Source organism: Danio rerio, chromosome 9 (assembly GCF_049306965.1).
Source record: "Danio rerio strain Tuebingen ecotype United States chromosome 9, GRCz12tu, whole genome shotgun sequence".
Lineage (NCBI taxonomy): Eukaryota > Metazoa > Chordata > Actinopteri > Cypriniformes > Danionidae > Danio > Danio rerio.
This window is the reverse complement of record NC_133184.1, coordinates 20,631,096-20,651,087: the sequence shown is the minus strand read 5'-3', so window position 1 is coordinate 20,651,087 and position 19,992 is coordinate 20,631,096. Positions and strand designations below refer to the sequence as shown.

The 19,992-nt window shown below is 34.3% G+C and overlaps 1 protein-coding gene and 1 long non-coding RNA gene across 2 annotated transcripts in view; one reads left to right on the top strand and one right to left on the bottom strand.

Annotated features, from left to right (window-relative positions):
* Positions 1-7,743, bottom strand: part of chmp2ba (charged multivesicular body protein 2Ba) — an 18,382-nt gene extending 10,639 nt beyond the window's left edge. Inside the window, exons 1-2 of the mRNA NM_001123297.1 lie at positions 7,710-7,743; positions 3,938-4,029 (exon numbers count right to left, since the gene is read on the bottom strand). Of these exons, the coding sequence (NP_001116769.1) occupies positions 3,938-4,029; positions 7,710-7,743 (126 nt within the window). The remainder of the gene's footprint in view (positions 1-3,937; positions 4,030-7,709) is intronic.
* On the top strand, positions 6,372-19,992 carry LOC108191306 (uncharacterized). Its single transcript, XR_002459487.3, has 2 exons — positions 6,372-6,557; positions 19,610-19,992. It is a non-coding gene; the product is annotated as an uncharacterized lncRNA (long non-coding RNA).

The following is a 19,992-nucleotide window of genomic DNA, read 5'->3' as shown; positions in this document are numbered from 1 at the left end:
ATCCCCCAAGTTTTTACGCAGCGGATGCCCTTCCAGCCGCAACCCATCTCTGGGAAACATCCAAACACACTTTCTCACACACACTCATACACTATGGACAATTTAGCCTACCCAATTCACCTGTACCGGATGTCATTGGAATGTGGGGGAAACTGGAGCACCCAAAGGAAACCCATGCGAACGCAGGGAGAACATGCAAACTCCACACAGAAACGGCAACTGAGCCAAGGCTCGAACCAGCGACCTTCTTGCTGTGAGGCGACAGCACTACCTACTGCGCCACTGCTTCGCCCTGATTTAATAATTGTTAAGATAAATTAAATGACATTTTTTTTTTCTTGGCAACAGTCTTAGTTAAAATATGTGTAATAAAATGTTTTTAGATTTTTTAAGTAAAACATGCTTTTTATTTTAAGTTACAAAATTGGTTTATATTTAGGGTGTTATTTCACAAATAATTAAAAAGTTCATCTTTATATTCATTACGTTAATAATATTAGGAATTGGTTTTCATGATTAATAATTAGAAACCTTTAGCAACATATTGGCATATAACACAATGATTTATGTAGCATCAAAAGAATAAATTAAATCAAATGAAAGTTTAAGAATTAAATATATTAAAACAGAAAACAGTTTTAACAGCTATTTCCACAATTTTATTACTAGTTTTACTTTTCTGATTTTGTAAATCATTGGTGCCACTATTTGTCCAAAAAATATTCACTATACCTTTAAGAGTCTATTCATTTGTAAAGCAAATCCCAGGAACATTATGTTTTTTACAAATTTACCTCAGCAGATCTCGTTTTCTCCAGTGAGCTCTTAATGTTAGTCTCTTAGGCAAACTCATGCTGATCAGCTAAACAGACACATTAGAAATATTAAACTCTAATTACACACACATTAAACCAGGTGCTGTGCTCACCTCATATGATGCCTGCTAAGCAAAACGCAAACAAACACATTACCACCACTGACACACGCACGCACGCACGCACGCACGCACGCACGCACGCACGCACGCACGCACGCACGCACACACGCACGCACGCACACACGCACACACACACACACACAAAATAAAGCTGTCCTACTTTAACACACATCTACTGGAAAATGAGAGACAATTTGACTGGAATAGGTCATTTTTATTGTTATATCATGATAAATAATGATGTGCCATCATTATAAATATTCATGTATAGCAGAGTGAGATGGAGCTGTAACATCAGGCCTATTAGAGATGTTTTATTGTCACGTCAGCCACTAGGCAGCACTGTGAGAACAAGAATAAAAGTGACAGACTGATGTGGTAAACAAAATCCACACATTCAGATGACAGATAATTCTAAAGCACGACCCACTTCAGTAGACTAATAATTATCCAGCAACTGACAGATAGGATTTCATCTGGATCTGGGTTTTTAAAGTAAAAAAGAACTGATTTAATGATATTATGCTGAACTGTAGAAAGTACTGAACTGATAACTACTGAACATGAGTATAGAACTCTAGTGAATACTGAACTTTTAATATATCAACACGAGTACAGAACTGTATGAAGGCTGAACTGTAGTATTGAACAGAAGTACTAAACTGTAAGGCAGGGGTGCTCAATCCTGGTCCTGGAGATCTACCTTCCTGCAGATTTCAGTTGCAACCCTTATCAAACACACCTGCCTGTAATTATCTAGTGCTGTTCAAGCCCTGATTAATTTGTTCAGGTGTGTTTGATCAGGGTTGGAGCTGAACTCTGTAGGAAGGTAGATCTTTAGGAACAGGGTTGAGCACCCCTGCTGTAAGGAGTACTGAACACGAATGCCGAACTGTAGTTAGTACTTAACATGAATGTTGAACTGTATTGATTAATGAATGCGAGTACAGAACTGTAGTAAGATCTGAATCCTAGTAAGTTCTGAACATGAATGCTGGATTGTAGTATGTACTGAACATGAGTGCTTAATTGAAGTACTAAACTTGAGTACAGAACTATAGCAAGTACAACATATTAGTGCTGTATTGAAGTACTGAACATGAGTGCTGAACTGTAGTAATTACTGAACATGAGTGCTAAATTGTAGCAATTACTAAACACGAGTGCTGACCTGTAGTAAGTACTGATCATGAGTGCTAAATTAGACTAAGTACTGAAAATGAGTGCTGAACTGTAGTAAATACCTCAACATGAGTGCTGAATTATAGTAAGTACTGAACATAAGTTCTAAACATTAGTACCTAATTAAAGTTCTGAACATGAGTGCTGAACTGTAGTAAGTCCTGAACATGAGTCCTGAATTGAATGACTGAACTATGGTAAGTACTAAACATATGCTGAATTGAAGTTTTGAACATGAGTGCTGTACTGTACTAAGTACTGAACATGAGTGCTGAATTGAAGTACTGAACATGAGTACTGAACATGAGTACTTAACTGTAGTAGGTACTAAAGGAGTGCTGAATTGACGCAAGTACTGAACTATGTTGATTAATGAATGTGAGTACAGAATTGTAGTAAGGACTGAACCCTAGTAAGTTCTGAAAATGAGTGCTGAACTATAGAACAGTAGTAAGAAAAGTAGTAAGAAATGAGAGTATTGAACTTTAGTGAATACTGAATGTGATTATTGAACTGTATTGCATACTGAACTTTTCCCATTGTTGTGTTGTGGCTGAAAGAGCATCCGCTGCGTAAGGACTGAACTATACTAAGATCTTAACATGAATGCTGAACTGTAGTAAGTACTAAACATGAGTGCTGAACTGTAGTAACTTACAATAACAACCTACCTGAAAATAACAACTAATAAGGTAATGTTAAGTTTGACCTTTTTTAAATAAAGACTCGTTAGTTATTTTAAGCCACTTTAAGTAAGTAGAATTGACTTGTATGTTTAATCTGGTCCAACTTACAACTTTCTTTCCCCAGTATACCCAAAATGTATGCGTGTATACATTTTGGGTATACACCCAGCCGCAACCCATCTCTGGGAAACATCCACACACGCATTCACACACACACTCAAACACTACAGACAATTTAGCCTACCCAATTCACCTGTAGCTCATGTCTTTGGACTGTGGGGGAAACCGGAGAACCCAGAGAATACCCACGCAAATGCAGGGAGAACATGCAAACTCCACACAGAAATGCCAACTGAGCCGAGGCTCGAACCAACGACCTTCTTGCTGTGAGGCGACAGCACTACCTACTGCGCCACTGCTTTGCCCATTTTTATATTTTTATTATATATATATATATATATATATATATATATATATATATATATATATATATATATATATATATATATATATATATATATATATATATATTTTAAAAATAATTTACTATCTAAAACTGTCTTTAAATTTCTGGGTTTAAATGAGAGACCCTCATCTTTTTAATGTGTTCTCCGACTTCTAGCCCCTGTTGTACAGTAAGTGGGATATTAAAGCAGCAGCAGCAGCAGAACGTGACCGCCCTGCAGCTATCTTTCAATATGGGTCATTTGAAAAAAAAGAGAGGGATTGACAACAAAGCAAAACCATGTTTAATTACAATAAAGATGAATAAAAAAGAACCCCTCTCGGGAGGCAATTATGCACATTTCTATGTTTACATAGAAACAATTAGCTTAAATGGAGAGAGTTAGCGAGCATGCTGTATTCTTCCGAGCTTTAAAAGTAGCTAACAAGAACACTCAAATCATCCTCTTGGGTATTAAGAGATGGAAACTTTTATCTTAAAGCGATGAAGGCCACAGAGTCTACCGGTTTCTAATGCAACTAATAGTAAGATGAAAACTTAAATTCTTTGATGTAATAGAATGAAATGAAAGCTGGACTACCTCACAATGACACATGATGCTGGAAGGGAAGAGGTGGACGTGGGGAGTTGAACTCAAAAGATATGAAAGTGCTTTGTTCCACTTACCATTTGCCTCTCCTGTCTCTCCAGGGCAGCTCTGTCTCTGGTGATTTGTCTCTGGGTGCCTCTCAGCTCCTTGGACTGCTCTTTAATGATATCTGTGACAGGACGGGGCAGGAAAAAAAAATGCAATAAAAACCGTCTGCAAAATCCTCATACAGTTCACTGATCTGAAACAGATTTTTTTTGTGTGTGTCTTCTTCTTTCCCTTGTCTTATTCTTCCACAAAAAGATGTTAAAGTGATTTAGTATATCCCTGACAACACAAAACGTCTGGCAGGACATTTATTAACACACATTATACACAAAGTTCAAAATAAGAGTTTAAAAAAAAATTGATGCATTCAAAAGACATTTCTATTTTCAAATAAATAACAATCATTATATTCATTTATTATCTGACCTGCGAAATTGCATCACTTGACTGCGTGAGACCAACCGAGGATCAAAACATGACTTCTCTGGACAGAAATTTAAAACACAGAGCAATCGCTTGCTTTTTTAATGTCTAATAATCTTGTTTGATCCCACCCCTTTTCGTAGCGCCGTATGGCAGAATTTCTCACACACAAACTCTACTGTGACCGCAGCTTTACTAGGTATACTAGAAACTTCCTGGCAGGTGTGTTGAAGCAAGTTGGAACTGGTCCTCCAGGACCGAGTTTGGACACCCCCGAATTAAACAATAAAAATACATTTAAATAATTTTTTAATCCATTCATCCATCCATCCATTCATCCATCCATCGATCTAAAGAGCTATTTTAAATTTAAATAAAATGTTTTTATTATTGCATAGAGGGATAGAAACACTGTATATATTTAAAAATATATTTATTAAATAAGTTACCCATGTTTCAGCTTAGCATTTTAGGTTGTATTAGATGACAGACAGACAGACACAGAGAGACAGACAGACAGACAGACACACAGACAGACAGACAGACAGACAGACAGAGATTACAAGAAGAATCTAAGAAAAAGATTACAAAAATTTAAACATTGCTTGTGCTGCATTATACAGACAGGTACACACACACACACACACACACACACACACACACACACAAACACTTGAAATAAAGGAATGCAACATTTTCCTTTATATAGATATTTGGAATTATTTGACTGATTTAATGAGATCTTAGAATATTTCTGAAAATGGAACAGGATTTTATGAGCCGAAGTGAAACAGGAAAGTGAGCCTTATGTTCATCTTCATATTTCCATCTCTAAGATGCCAGAGTGTGCTGTACATCGCCTTTAGGGAAAACACACACTCTTACACAGCAGCAATCAGCTCACCGTGTGCCCTCATGAATGCCAATCATGAAAACATCCCATGAGATGAAATGGTCAATATTAGAAGCCCCACAATATGTTTAAGGAGAAAAAGAGTTAATAGTGAAAAATAAAAAATAAATAAAATAAAATAAGATTTTAAATTAATTAAATAAATAAACTAAGTCGGTTTGTGGGGTAATTGTTGATTTTAACTTTATTTTTTAAAGAGTACGATATTTTATATCAGAAGCGAAAACAAGGTAAAAGTAAAAAATTTTTATTAAAAATGTATTAAATGAAATAAGTTTTTTTTAAATTGAGATTTAAAATCTGTAGAATCGTTTAAGTCAAAAGAAATAAAAATCAACAAATTATGTGGGAAAAAAATATGAAAAAAGTTTAAGAAAAACACTCAAAAAGTTATTACAAAGCATTAAACAAAATGAAATAGCAAAATAAAAAAGCATAAAACAAAAAGAAAAATGCATTTAAAATAAGATACCAAGTTAATGTAGTTAAATAATATTATGAATATGTATAATATATAGTAGTTAAATAACATTTTTTAAAAGATGTGACGTTTTATATTATAAGGGAAAAGACAAGGTAAAAGTGAACAAATAAAAAACAATATTTGAAAAAAAGTTTTTAAAGATAAATATAAATTTAAAGTCAAATCTGCAAATTATTTGATATATATATATATATATATATATATATATATATATATATATATATATATATATATATAAATATATAAATCTTTTAAAGATGGAGAAAAAGTTATTAGAAAGCATTAAATGAAATGAAATACAACAAAAATAAGAATATTAGACTATACATATATATATATATATATATATATATATATATACATATATATATATATATATATATATATATATATATATGTATAATAAAAAATCTTATATTAATAGAATATTATAATAAAAAAATCTAAAGTGTAAATTTAAAAAGAACACATATCTAACAAATAGAACAAAAACTTTTTAAAAACTGTATAAAATAAAAAAGTCTAAGGAAACTCATAAAGTTTATGAAAAAAATTGTTCATGCTTATCCATATAAGTTTGTTAAGTGCGCATGCCTAAACCTAGAGAGTTTGTGTACACGTACAAGTGTACGTAAAAGATGACGTATTGTAAACGTATTATTGAGGGAGGGTGATCGTCCACAAAACTCAGCGAGCTCCATCAGCTCTGCCATCTGAGAGGATATACTGGCACCATGACTCTCGGCTCACCTTGGCACCAAGGTCAGGAGGACAAAGACTGGAAAATGATGAAAATTATTCAACTTGACCACGGCAAAAATTTCACAACGTAAGTCAAAACTATGATTAATTCAAATGATATATTCTGAGTTAAAATGCTTCTCTCTTGCTTGACTGATAATCACAAATCATTTATAAATCATTAACGGCAACTGTAAAAAATGCTGGGTTACACACAATTGATTTGTGTTGGGACAGCATGAATGACTTAAGTTGACTTAATAAGCTTTTACAAATTGAAGTAGATCGAACATAAAACTATTAGGTGGTCCCAAAAATGACCAAGAACTGTATCGTTTTAGCTTATTTTAAATAAGTGATTTGAATAAACTGCAAACATATTTGTGTGTGTGTGTGTGTGTGTGTGTGTGTGTGTGTGTGTGTGTGTGTGTGTGTGTGTATATAGAAATCGTCTCTTCAGGATTCAGGAAACAACAAAAAAATTATAATAATTATAATATTTTAAGCAAATGTTGATGGTGAAAATGCAAAATCAAATCACTAGAGAAAGAAAGAAAGAAAGAAAGAAAGAAAGAAAGAAAGAAAGAAAGAAAGAAAGAAAGGTTAAAATCTATGTATAAGTAATAGGCATGAATGACGAATGAGGGTTTCTACTGATCATTTGTTGAACTGGATGAATAATTAGTTAAGTCATGAAGGGCAGCTAAACTATCCAACTAAGCAAGCATTAAACATGTATAACACAGAACAATAACAAACATAAAAAGCTGCAAACCTATGGAAAAAAACAAAACATATATTAAACAAATAAATAAAGTACAAAGCAGCAAAATATATGTGACCAATATGATCTAACCTTAAGTAATCCTAATGTGAGGCAGATTAGCTTTGTCAATTTTAACAAAAAAATAAAGTAGTTTATCACTTTTTATCACATTACACGCTAGTTTGATGTACACTATGATACATAACATAGTTCCCTGACAGACAGATATAAATCAAACTCTCGCTTAAATGTAAATTAAACACTTATTATAAGTAACATTAATGCACTGTTAAATTACTGTAAACAGCGAATGTCTAGATAAACACTTAACGTAATAAATACTTCACATCTACTACACTACGTAAACAAAACTGTTGTAAACGCTGATAATGTTGCAGAAGATGCAGCAGGCAAACAGGTGCAGCATCTAAAACCATCAAAAACTATATTTAAACAATTAACAAAGTGTCTTACCGTCGACAGTCTTCTTTTTAAACAGAGACGCCATGACGACTTAAAGTAGACTTGGTTATTCAACTTATTTAAAACAAAAACTAGTTTCTCCGCTTAATTGTCTGAGCCTGACAGACTATCGATCCACTCAAAGGTCCCGATTTCGTTGTTTGTCAGCAGCACAACTGACTTTCCAGCACATGATCCCATGCTGGGCGTGACGTCACCGGCAACGAGATTGAGTGTGTGTCACAGTTCTTCTGACGTCCTTTAGAGGGCAGTGCTCTACTCCTCAGTTTACTCGCCTGCACAAAGCTGATTATCTGTAACTTTTCAGCAATGTCCTGAGGTGTAATATGCTATAATTCATTGGAAATTATGATTTTCCCCAATTCTTCCATAATTGTTATACATGCAGTTTTTATGAACTCATATAATTGAGTTTTACTCTGAAACAATTCATCACACCAACCTCACGATTTAAAATGTACAAGGAGTGAGAAAATATTATTAAAATGCAGAAAAATTTGAATGAAATTATGCACATTGTATGTCCTAACTGTGATGCTATTAAATGAATGAATGAATAAATAAATAAATAAATAAATAAATAAAATGTTTTTTTATACTTTTACTTTAACATTTATCAAAACAATGCTGTATATTTTGTTGTAAATATATAGTAAAAACAAACTTTTACTATACTTTCCTTGGCAGAAAACTAACAGACTACATTTCATAAGTAACCTGGACTATCAGTGCTTTTTAATTGAATAAGCACATTATACATGCACTTTTGTTCAAATTCAGATACTGCATCATTACATTACATTGTGCAATCTGTAAGCCTAACTAAGAAGAAAAATAACATTCCAGTGCTTAATAAAACATCATTTCTATATAATATTAAATATTTCTATTGTAAAGATTTGGGGTAATGACAACACTTTCTTTAGCAAATCATTTTCAGTTAAAAACACAGTTTCAAATAAGATAACATCTGTTTCATATGAAAACTATTAGTCAATAATAAAAAAAACCAAAGGAATAGGCGTCCCGGTGGCCCAGTGAGTAGCACGTTTACCTCACAGCAAGAGGGTCGCTGGTTCGAGCCTTGGCTGGGTCAGTTGGCATTTCTGTGTGGAGTTTGCATGTTCTCCCCGTGTTCATGTGTGTTTCCTTCAGGTTCCTTCGGTTTCCCCCACAAGTCCAAAGACATGTGGTATAGGTGAATTGGGTATACTAAAATTGACCGTAGTGTGTGTGAGTGTGTCGGGGTGTTTCCGAGTGATGGGTTATGGCTGGAAGGGCATCAGCATGTGTATGTTACAATATGTTAGATGCCACATCAATACCAACTTAAATTTATAATCAAAACATAAACAAAATGTTTGACTTCTTTTCAAATTTGCACACAATGAGGTAAGACCTCAGCAAAGAATGTTCCTTTAATGTTCCAATATGGTTCCTATGTTTGGTTCCCATTTTGTTATTTTTTGGTAACCAAATAAGAACATTCCAGGAATGTTCCCCAAACATGCACAAAAAAAAAGAAAGAAAAAAACTCTCTGAAAACATTCTGGAAACGTTCTGAGAACCAAAAATGAACATTCTAAGAAGCAAAATGGTTTTACCAATATATATGGGTTGTTGACATGATGTTGCATTTTCTCTGTCACACATGACAAATCTGAATATAATATTATTGTCATCATTAAAAATGAAGTAAACAGTAAAACATTTCATTGTCTTCCATTGACCTCCTGTTATAACAACTACTGTGTTAGCCTGTAACTTTTAAACATATTTGCCAAATCTCAAAACCATTTTATGGTGTGACAGTTTCAAGCATAGTTCAATAAATAACTACACATATAAATTGAAAAGAAAATGGTAAAATCATTCATAAATACCTCATGCCAATTATTTATGATTTATCATTTTATCATGTAAATCATTTAGTCATCTTATTATCCATAATTTATTTTTAAAATAAACAGCACTGTATTAAGAAGATAAGTAAAGATAAATTACTCTCATGCTATATTTTTATTATTGCTGTTTTTCAAAAATGTAAATTAAAAACACAAGATGAATAAAGTTAGTGACCCCTTATATTTTCTCAAACATCAGAGTTGAAACTGTATATGTAAATATATATTTGAAATATATATATATGGTAATATTTTTTCTCCTGGAAAAAGTCTTATTTGTTTTATTTCGGCTAGAATTAAAGTTTTTTTTTTTTTTTTAATTTTAAGGTAAAAATTATTAGCCACTTTAAGCTATTTTTTCCCAATAGTCTACAGAACAAACCATTGTTATAAAATAACTTGCCTAATTACCTTAACCTTTCTAGTTAACCTAATTAACCTTTTTAAGCCTTTAAATGTCAATCTAAGCTGAATAATACTAGTATCTTAAAAATACCTAGTAAAATATTATGTACTGTCATCATGGCAAAGATAAAATAAATCAGTTATTATGAGTTATTAAAACTATTATGTTTAGAAATGTGTTTCAAAAAAATCTTTTCTCCTTTACACAGAATGGCGAAAAAAATATACAGGAGGGCTAATATTCAGGGGGCTAAGAATTCTGACTTCAACTGTATATAGATAACTACATGTAGCCTATATCCTTCATGCACCACAAATTCTATACAAAAACAAAAACTAAAACTGTTATCATCCCACATTCTTGTCCATCTTTTCGGTTGATGTTACAGCAGGTTATAGCATTGTCTATGGCAAATTTAATATTCTTATCAATTTTACGCTCCATCCATCTGAAGAATCTGTGGCTCAGTTCCTCGTGGGTGTAATTCTTGTCGTATGGTAAAGTGGAGCAGACAGGAGATTACTGCCCCACAGCAAAGAAACCCGAGCCAGCGAGGCAGCGGGAGCTGTGCGGCGGGTGACTTTGGACGGATAGCGGATGTGTGGCCCCGAGCACATTACACCCTCTCTCTAAGGAGGACACGGCGCATCCCGGGGCATTATACTCGTTAAGGTTATTAGAGAGATGTTTTCCTACAATCAGCAAGGTTGGCAACAGGGACTGGCACTAAATGTGCTAATAATGGTAATAAGCCCACTGGTGATCCATCTTGCCCCCAAGCACACCAATCCTAGCCTGCAATAATGAGACAAAACAACAATTTCTATTTGCTGCAGAGGGTGTCTTTAAAATATATTAAAATCTCCTTTTCATATTAGAGAGAGCCTTTCTGTGTGCGCTTGGAGAAGTCCCACAGAGAATCCTCTGAAACATTTATCTGTCTTCTCTGTTCGTAGAATCGCCCCAGGCCGGCAGACGTTTAATGGTAATGCGCTAACTATGTTTCCAGACAGTAATATAAAGTAAGTTATCTCATCTGTGAAATTAGATAGGTTTAGTGTTCCTGTTGATGTTTAGAGGAGGTGTACTGATCCACAAGTTCACAGTAACATGCTAAGTAATAATTTATTTGAAGGCACAGTGCTAATTTAGATTACAAAATAGATACAAATACAATTTATTATTATTTTTTTTTAACGAAATAGTGGATGTTTGGCAGAAATTTAAAGTGGTAGTTCACCCAAAACTTAAAATTCTGGTTTCATTTACTGTACCTTTATGATTGTTGAACACAAAAGCAGATATTTTGAAAAATGTTGGAAGCCTGTAATCATTGTCCATTGTTTTTCTTACTATGAAAGTCAAAGGTGACAGGTTTTCAGCTTTCTTTAAAAAAACAGAAGAATGAAACTCATAAAGGTTTTGAAACACTTGAGTGCAAGTATAGTAAGTAAATTCTCATTTTGGGGTGAACTATCTCATTAAGCCATTAAGGTGTCTCAATAATTATTCACAGTAATTATTCTTAACATATCTGACATGATGAAAACTGAAGCATCGGTCTGGACTGCAAAATCAGATTCCAACTATGAAGTACTTGTAATTAGATTACATCTTTATGTTCATAATCAGATTACAGTTTAATTTGATGATTACATGAGTGAATTTTATAAAATATATTAGTAATTCATATTAATGATTGTTGATATATTTGAAAATTTTCAAACTGGCGTGAACATCAATAGACCATCATACAATTACTTACTACAACAATGGCATGTTTTTTAGAATCATTATTAGTAACATATTAAAAAGCATTTACATTTTAATGAGATTGTAGTATATACCAATATCAATATGTAATAAATTGTGAATTATTAAAATAGTCACTATATATTTATACCACAATATACTGTATTATAAATATAATAAATGTAAATATATCTTTATGCCACAATATACTGTATTATAGTGCATGTTTGAGACGTGTTTTATCAAGACAAACATATGTATGTATGCAAACAAGCAGATCTGGGTCTCATCACTGTAATTTAGTATCCACATCTTCATGGTGATAAATGCGTTCTGCCTGATTGCTCTAGTAGTAGCAGGGAGCTAATATACTGACTCCAGTCCATCTGCCCCTGGGAAGAAAACAGCAACAGACTGTCCCATGTCATACTGCCCTACAAAGGTAAAATGCAGCATCTACTCGCAGACACTGAAACAAATGCCTTTGTGTATATATATATATATATATATATATATATATATATATATATATATATATATATATATATATATATATATATATATATATATATATATATATATGAATCACAATAATTGGAATAAATGAATTGCTGTAGGTTTTCGTTCTTGCCAATGGAGACCTAAAATGACAACCTAACGGATGAATCTGGAAAAAAAAAATGTGTATGAGAATGATCAGAAACTAAACAAATTGCCTTTCTCTTTTCAGAAGAGTTGTTTCAATCTAAAAGTTGTCTGTGGGTATCAAGTCATCTGCTTGATTAGCAATTTTGACAGTATTGGTTTCCTGAAACAGGATCAAATTGAACCAGTAGACTTTGTTACAAGATTTTTAGGTGCTGATTTTAGAAAACAGATTTTAGGCTCACACACATTTTGGTTTTTGTAGTTTATGAGGACTCGTAAATGTGATTTATACTGTAAAAAATGTATAACATATCGCCTTACCCTACCCCTAATCCCAACCCTCACTACAAACCTGTGGTAAATTTTGAATGTCAAAAGACCTTGTTAAGCATGATTCTTAAAGGTGCCATATTCTGTATTAAATAGTAAGTTCAATTACTATCTGATATCTACTACATAGTAGGTATGTGGCTTGGGTAAGTTAAACATTCTCAACAATTGGTTTCAAATGCTTATATAAAAGTCCTAAAAATACCTCTAGAAGAGGGGTGACCAACACTGTTCCTTTAGATCGTCCTGCAGATTTCAGTTGCAACCCTGATCAAACACGCTTGCCTGTAATTATCAAGTGCTGTTCAGGTCCTAATTAATTGGTTCAGGTGTGTTTGATCAGAGTTGGAGCTGAACTTTTCAGGAAGGTCGGTCTCCAGGAACAGGGTTGAGTACCACTGCTGTAGAATAAGAAGGTAGTTTTTGACCATATTTGGAATGCTCCTGAATATTATTGAGCTTGCAGCTCTCATTGCTCTCTCTCTCTACGGCTACTCTACAGATATATATATATATATATATATATATATATATATATATATATATTTTTTTTTTTTTTTTTTTTTTTTTTTTTTTTTAAACAAACAGAGTTTTGGATCAGTTGGCATCTCCTATTTTCAAAATAAGAGCCCCACATACATAGTCAGTTTAATAAAAACTTTGACACACTTAAAAATAAGGGAGGAAATTCCCCCTTGTACGACATTTCATTCTGTATTTTGGCTGATGATCTTCTGATAATGCGTCTGCTTGTCAGGCCTGGATGATGTAGAATGTGACATAGTACATGCAAATATTGAGGGTGTGCTCCTTTAGTCACCCAACAGTCTGTTTTGTGTTCCGATTGACCTATTTTTCACTGGGATTTTACACTAATGTAATTTATATGATAACAGGTAAGGAATGTTGTCTGAGGCTTACTGTATAGCCATTTCAATCTCGTACTGTTCAACTATGACTAGGTATACCTAGATTTTCTTTATAGAGTACTTTTAAACGTTTAGAATTTCGAGGACACAGGACATGTCCTCATAAACTACCTCAGCATTGTAGGTCCATATCATTATACAAATTTGTTCTTGTAAACAGCCAAAACCAGCACACACACACACACACACACACACACACACACACACACACACACACACACACACACACACACACACACACACACACACACACACACACACACATACACACATACAAATGTACAGTGACATATTTCCATTGAGCACACACTTCACAGTTAATGTCCACATTATTAATCAGTCCAATGCATAGATAGCAGCACTCAATGACACCTTTAGTCTTTGAGATGATCAAGTGAGGGGCAGTGCACTTACAAAACGGGGTCCCAGTAGCAGGTCTTCTTCAGCACTGTGGTAACTACAGCCCCAGGGTTAAAGCAAGGCCAGAATTATTCAACTGAGGCAAATGACTGGTATCTGCATGGGGAATTAGAATCATTAAAGGCAGAAGGGCATTGAGAGGACGAGTCCTTCATACAGGGAGACGTAGTCCTTCAGAACTAGAAAACATCTAGACAGACTTTGTGTGCCAGCTATACTAATGGTCTAACGGAGGGCTCAGTGCAAGCCATATAATTATAGCCATTCCGACAGTAATGCATAGGAATTAACTGTATTCTCTGTTAATTACTTACTTAATCGATATGCTTAAGAAACAAAAACACTGCATTTGCAATTTGCAGAAAACACATACTTTTTTTTTGCTGAACATGAGTCATGATACTAATGGTACATTAATGGGTACTAAATATAGAAAGGTTTTTTTGTTTTCACAGGGATCCAGGACAATGATTAAAACTGCTGTATTATGCATGCCAGGCCAGTAGGTGGTGCAATATCTGCCATCACATCCATTTTCCCCGCCAACACCCCATTTAGTTTCACCCAGGAGACTCACGTAATTTGTATGACCCAATAAAGTTACCAAAATCACTTTTTGTTGATGTTTGTCAAGTTGCCAGATTTTGTATGAAGCTCATCCCCTCACACAATTGATGATATTCAAATCTCAAATCATAAAGCATTTTTTTACCTCATTCTGGCAACAAACGTTACAGTTGCACTGTTGATTTCTGAACAGATGGTAGATTTGGGGATTTGAATAGCTGCAGTAGCATCGTCAGTGGTAGACAACTCCACCCCCCTGTCTCCAAATATGTCAAAGACAAATGATGGCAGGTATGGGTGGCAGTGTAGAAGAAAGCCTGCAGGCACAGGACGTCAACATGGCGTCATATTGATGTTGTACCCCAACGAACCCCAACGTTGTGGGGATGTTTGATTTTGTTTGGTAATGAAAATTGGGTTGACGTCAGAACCCGTCAGGCTAACGTCGAAGTCCAATGTTCAACCTAAAATCAACCAAATGTCAATGTCTAATCATGTTACACCTTGACGTTGTGTGGACGTCACCACTATGACATCTATCAGATGTTGGATATCTGTCACTTTCTTACACAACCCAAAATCAACCAAATATCAATGTCATTTGACGTCGTTATTGGACATCAAAATAACGTTGTCCTTGGACGCTGGCTAGACGTTAAATTTTGGTCATCTGACGTCAAGATCTAAATCTAATCTAATATAAACATTTTATAGGGTTGTGTGCCTGCTAGGAATGTGCTACAGTAAAATAAATAAATAAATAAATAAATAATTTCTCATTCTGCCAATATAGTTTGTTTTTGTTGGAAGTACTCACTTATGACTGTACAATATTATTGTATATACTGTATTTTTAAGTTGCATTGTTAAAATGATTGTATATTTTACAGTACAGATATGCAATATTGTGAATACATATACAGTGATGTGGGGCTGTGAATGTAAATACAGTATTTAAGCTGTAATTGATTTACAGTAAGTTACTGTTGATTCCACAGGAAAGCATTAACAGTGTATAGACTGAATTTGCAATGTGCAAAACCATGTTATAGTGTACAGAGGTGGTGCATGTGATGCCATTACCATGTAATTTGATAATATTTGATTTTCAAAAACATGCAGTTTAAATCGTGTTTTAAAACGTTTGTGTTTTTGTAGCCCCAATTCATTATTGTTTTTTTACTGTAAATGGCGATGAAAGCCAAAGTTCTTAAAAAGTTATGAATCACTTTTTATAACTTGAATCCCACATTTGATTAAAAGTGTCTGCTAAATGAATAAATATAAATGTAAATGTTCAGTTTTTAGATGAACAATCATTATATATGTCTCAATAAAATGCTAAATAATATCTCAACTTCAACTAGAATGCTAAATATAATATAACATAACAATTTAAAAGTGTTAATTACAATTTGCAGTAGGCCTAAATTCATAATTAACCAGCTTGTTCATGTTTCTCCAGACACAAAAAGAGGATCTTTTTATTAAAGCCATTCGCAATTATCAACTGAGCAGAAGTACATCTGATATATTCAGTGGCATTCAAAGCGCTAAGATAAATGTGATTGTCTCAACCTATGAAGTCTTTGAAATTTGAACATGACATTAATTGCATTTTTTTTAGTAAATTTGCCAAAAGGCCAATATTTAAACATAAAAAACAAGCCATCCAATTATTTAGTGCTCATGGGCCAAGCCCAATCAATGTTGAAGATGGTCCTGATAGAGTGGTGCATTTATTTAAATGAACAATAATGAAGGTGACCAATTAACATGAAAAGCCCACATCTGAACCTGCTCCCTGGTGGTCACACCAGTCAGAATGAGACGCCTTTTAAGAGTCGCATATGCAATTAACGTTCAAATTTGTAATGCAGGACAAGTGTGACCGTGTGATTTCTGAACCGGCTGGATTGTTTCTGAACAATTAAAAATGCGAAGAGGATCTTTGTGTCCTAGGACATGCTTGTTGATGTCCTCATTAAGACCTCGGTGACATCCTTCGCCATTTGTCCTGGGGAAGGAATTTAAATTTCACCAAGAAATGATGTTCTTTGATTTCGCCCGTGACACAAATTGAACCCCATTAAACCTTCTTCCTCGCTGATGTCATATAGAGATAACTGCTAACACCGCCTCAAGGCGTGAAGGGATAGTTATGCACACGATTACCTCGTTCTGGGAAAGATATTACTGTGTTCTCTGTGTCTTGTGAACCTTATAAATGATATAGCTCTGGAGGATACAAAATTGACATGAACCTCTAATTCAACACAATTTGAGGCTCATTATGTGGAAAAAAGTCATAGAAATAGTGCTAAGCTGGATAGAAACTGGGAATTGTATAAATAAAGTGTCATTTCAAAATAGATGCTACACAATAATGTCTCATTCAACCTTTATTTAAACAGTTGTGTCAACTCGTAAATGTTCATGACAACACTGTAGTAAAAGTGTATTTTCTTTGAATATACAGACAATTTACACTTAAACTTTAGACCTTTGGGATAGTTCACCCAAAAATTAAAATGTACTTTTACAGTTTCACCCTTGATGAGTTCATTCAGAATTTCATATGGTCATGGAAAATCGGAAAAAGTCATGGAATTTTGACAGCATTTTCCAGGCTTGTGTTGGGAAAACAGAAAAACCCACAAGGATTTGGAAAAGTCATGGAAATTACATCTACAGTTAATCAATATTCAATTTAAAAACACTTTTCATATATACTGTATAAATAACTTCTCAGTGTACAGCATACAGTATATGCCATGTTGAAAATTAATGAAGATTAATGAATGAATTAATAAAACAAACAAATGAACAAACTGAACAAAAGGCATTCCTATACACACACACACACACACACACACACACACACACACACACACACACACACACACACACACACACACACACACACACACACACACACACACACTCACTATATAGACCCCAAAAATATAATTTATCCATATTTATTATTTTTGAGCCACAATATTATTTTTACCATGTCTTCTATTGATGTAACTTTTTGCAAAATACATGCAAGAAATCATTGAGATTTTTTTTCCTTGTGAGTCAACCTGCCATAAAAAGGAAGTGCTAAATAAGCTAGATTTTGAAAAGCTGATTTCAAAATGTGTTTCTTTATTATTTTTGTGGTTTTCGATTGGATAAAACACATTTTTTTATTTTTTAAAAATATGTCTTTATAAAATGTGTACAATCTCATGAACCTAAAGTCGTGTTTCATAACTGGTTGTCACACAAACTAAGCTGGCAGCTAGCTCTCTGCAACTCTCACATGGTCACCCACTGAAGTTAAGCAGGGCTGCGCCCGGTCAGTACCTGGATGGGAGACCACATGGGAAAGTTAGGTTGCTGCCGGAATTGGTGTTACTGAGGCCAGCAGGGGGTGCCCAACCTGGGCTCTGTGTGAGTCCTAATGCCCCAGTATAGTGACGGGGACTGCTCAGTGAGCGTCGTCTTTCGGATGAGACGTTAAACCAAGGTCCCGACTCTCTGTGGTCGTTAAAAATCCCAGGATGTTCTTCAAAAAAAGAGGGGGTTTAACCCTGGTTTCCTGGCCAAATCTGCACACTGGCCTCTGTCCATCATGGCCTCCTAATCCTCCACATTTCGTAATTAGCTTCATCACTCCACCAATCAGCTGGTGTGTGGTTTGTGGTCTGGCGCAAAATAGCTGCCGTCGCGTCATCCTGGTGGATGCTGCACACTGGTGGTGGATAAAGAGATTCCCCCTATTGTGCTTTAAGTGCCCAGAAAAGTGCTATATAAATGTAAGGAATTATTATTATTATTATTAAGCAAATTATGTTAAAAGAGATTTATCCTTTTTTTTTTTTTTTTTTTTTTTTTTAAGAACGTAACGCAAACTTGAAATTGTTGTGGTAAAGTCAGCTTATCTACTGAGGTTGGATGTCAGCAGTTCAGCCAGAATAGCATAACAGTAAAACATCTATTTAGCTCATGCTTGCATAGGGAAATATAGCAAAATTGCTGTTGTATATCAGCGTGCATACAGTATAATGTGTAGTAATCAGCAATACGAAGGTTCTGCAGAAAAGTGACAACATTAAATGCAAACCAAAATGGCTTATTTCCGAGCCCTGTTAAGTAACGTTAACACATTTAGTATTTATCTAGTACTACTAACAGAGGACATTGTTACTCAGTGAGGACATAAATGTATGACATACATACCTGTTGTTGTTTCTTAAAAAATTGAAATTACTGTCTCTTAAAGGTGTGTGCGTGATGTCATTGAGGATCGGGGAGGGAGAGGGACAGTTTGAAACTGTAACAATCTCTTCCAAGAAATTTGATGAGATAGATAGGCTACCAACTTTAGGCTACCAAGTCACTTTATTCCAATGGCAAGTTAAAAAAAATTCTTAAGTTATCAACAAAGAGTGTGTCTTGATGTGGTCAATGTTTTGCCATCAAAGAGGATGTTAACTATAAAAGTTAACTATAAAACTATCAAAATAACTAAAAACTAGCATGCATGATTAGAGCATCTACATTACCTGCCAATATTCAGTAACAGTTGTAGCGCTACCTGCTGACAGAAGTAAATTTGGCACATATCATTGACTTTTTGTTGTGTACTTTTAGTATTTACCAGCTTAAATGCATATTGGAAGATGTTCTGTCATTTTAAAGCGACCGTGCGATGGTGAGCTCTTTCAATGCTGCTTGCAGCTTTAATTAAACATTATACTTATCTTTCTAATAACAGTCCTTGTTATAAACAGGGTTTAACTGATGACAGCTAAATTAATAATAAAAAAATCAAAACATCTTCCAGTAGGATTTGTCTCTGTTTAATGCTATGGCCTTGTGAATTGGTGTGATAGGATATCCTCCCACTAATACAGTTGTTGTTGTTTTTTCATCCTCTGACAGATGCCTGATGACACAAGCAAGTTCTCCCCCATGGGCTGCTTCACTAAGTATTAAAGCAAAGCAGAAAAGCAAAGAATAAACATTTAAGATCTCCTTTTCTTCGAGACTCTTGGGATTTATCACTTCCCAAGGGCTGCGCTTCTGCACAGCCATCTGGAGGAGATGAGATGACATTCCTGAAGAACCTGCGCTCAAAATGGACAACTGCTTTTTACATCCTGACACAACAATTTACATACTTTATTTCAAGGAGCAATGAGTCCCAAACTGACTTTGTAATAAATTAAAGTTTCTTGACTCCTTGAAATACACATTGTGTTGCTTTTGATGGTGTTTTAAATTGTGTTTGTGGTAAATAAAGACGTACAGGATGTCTCTTGTTC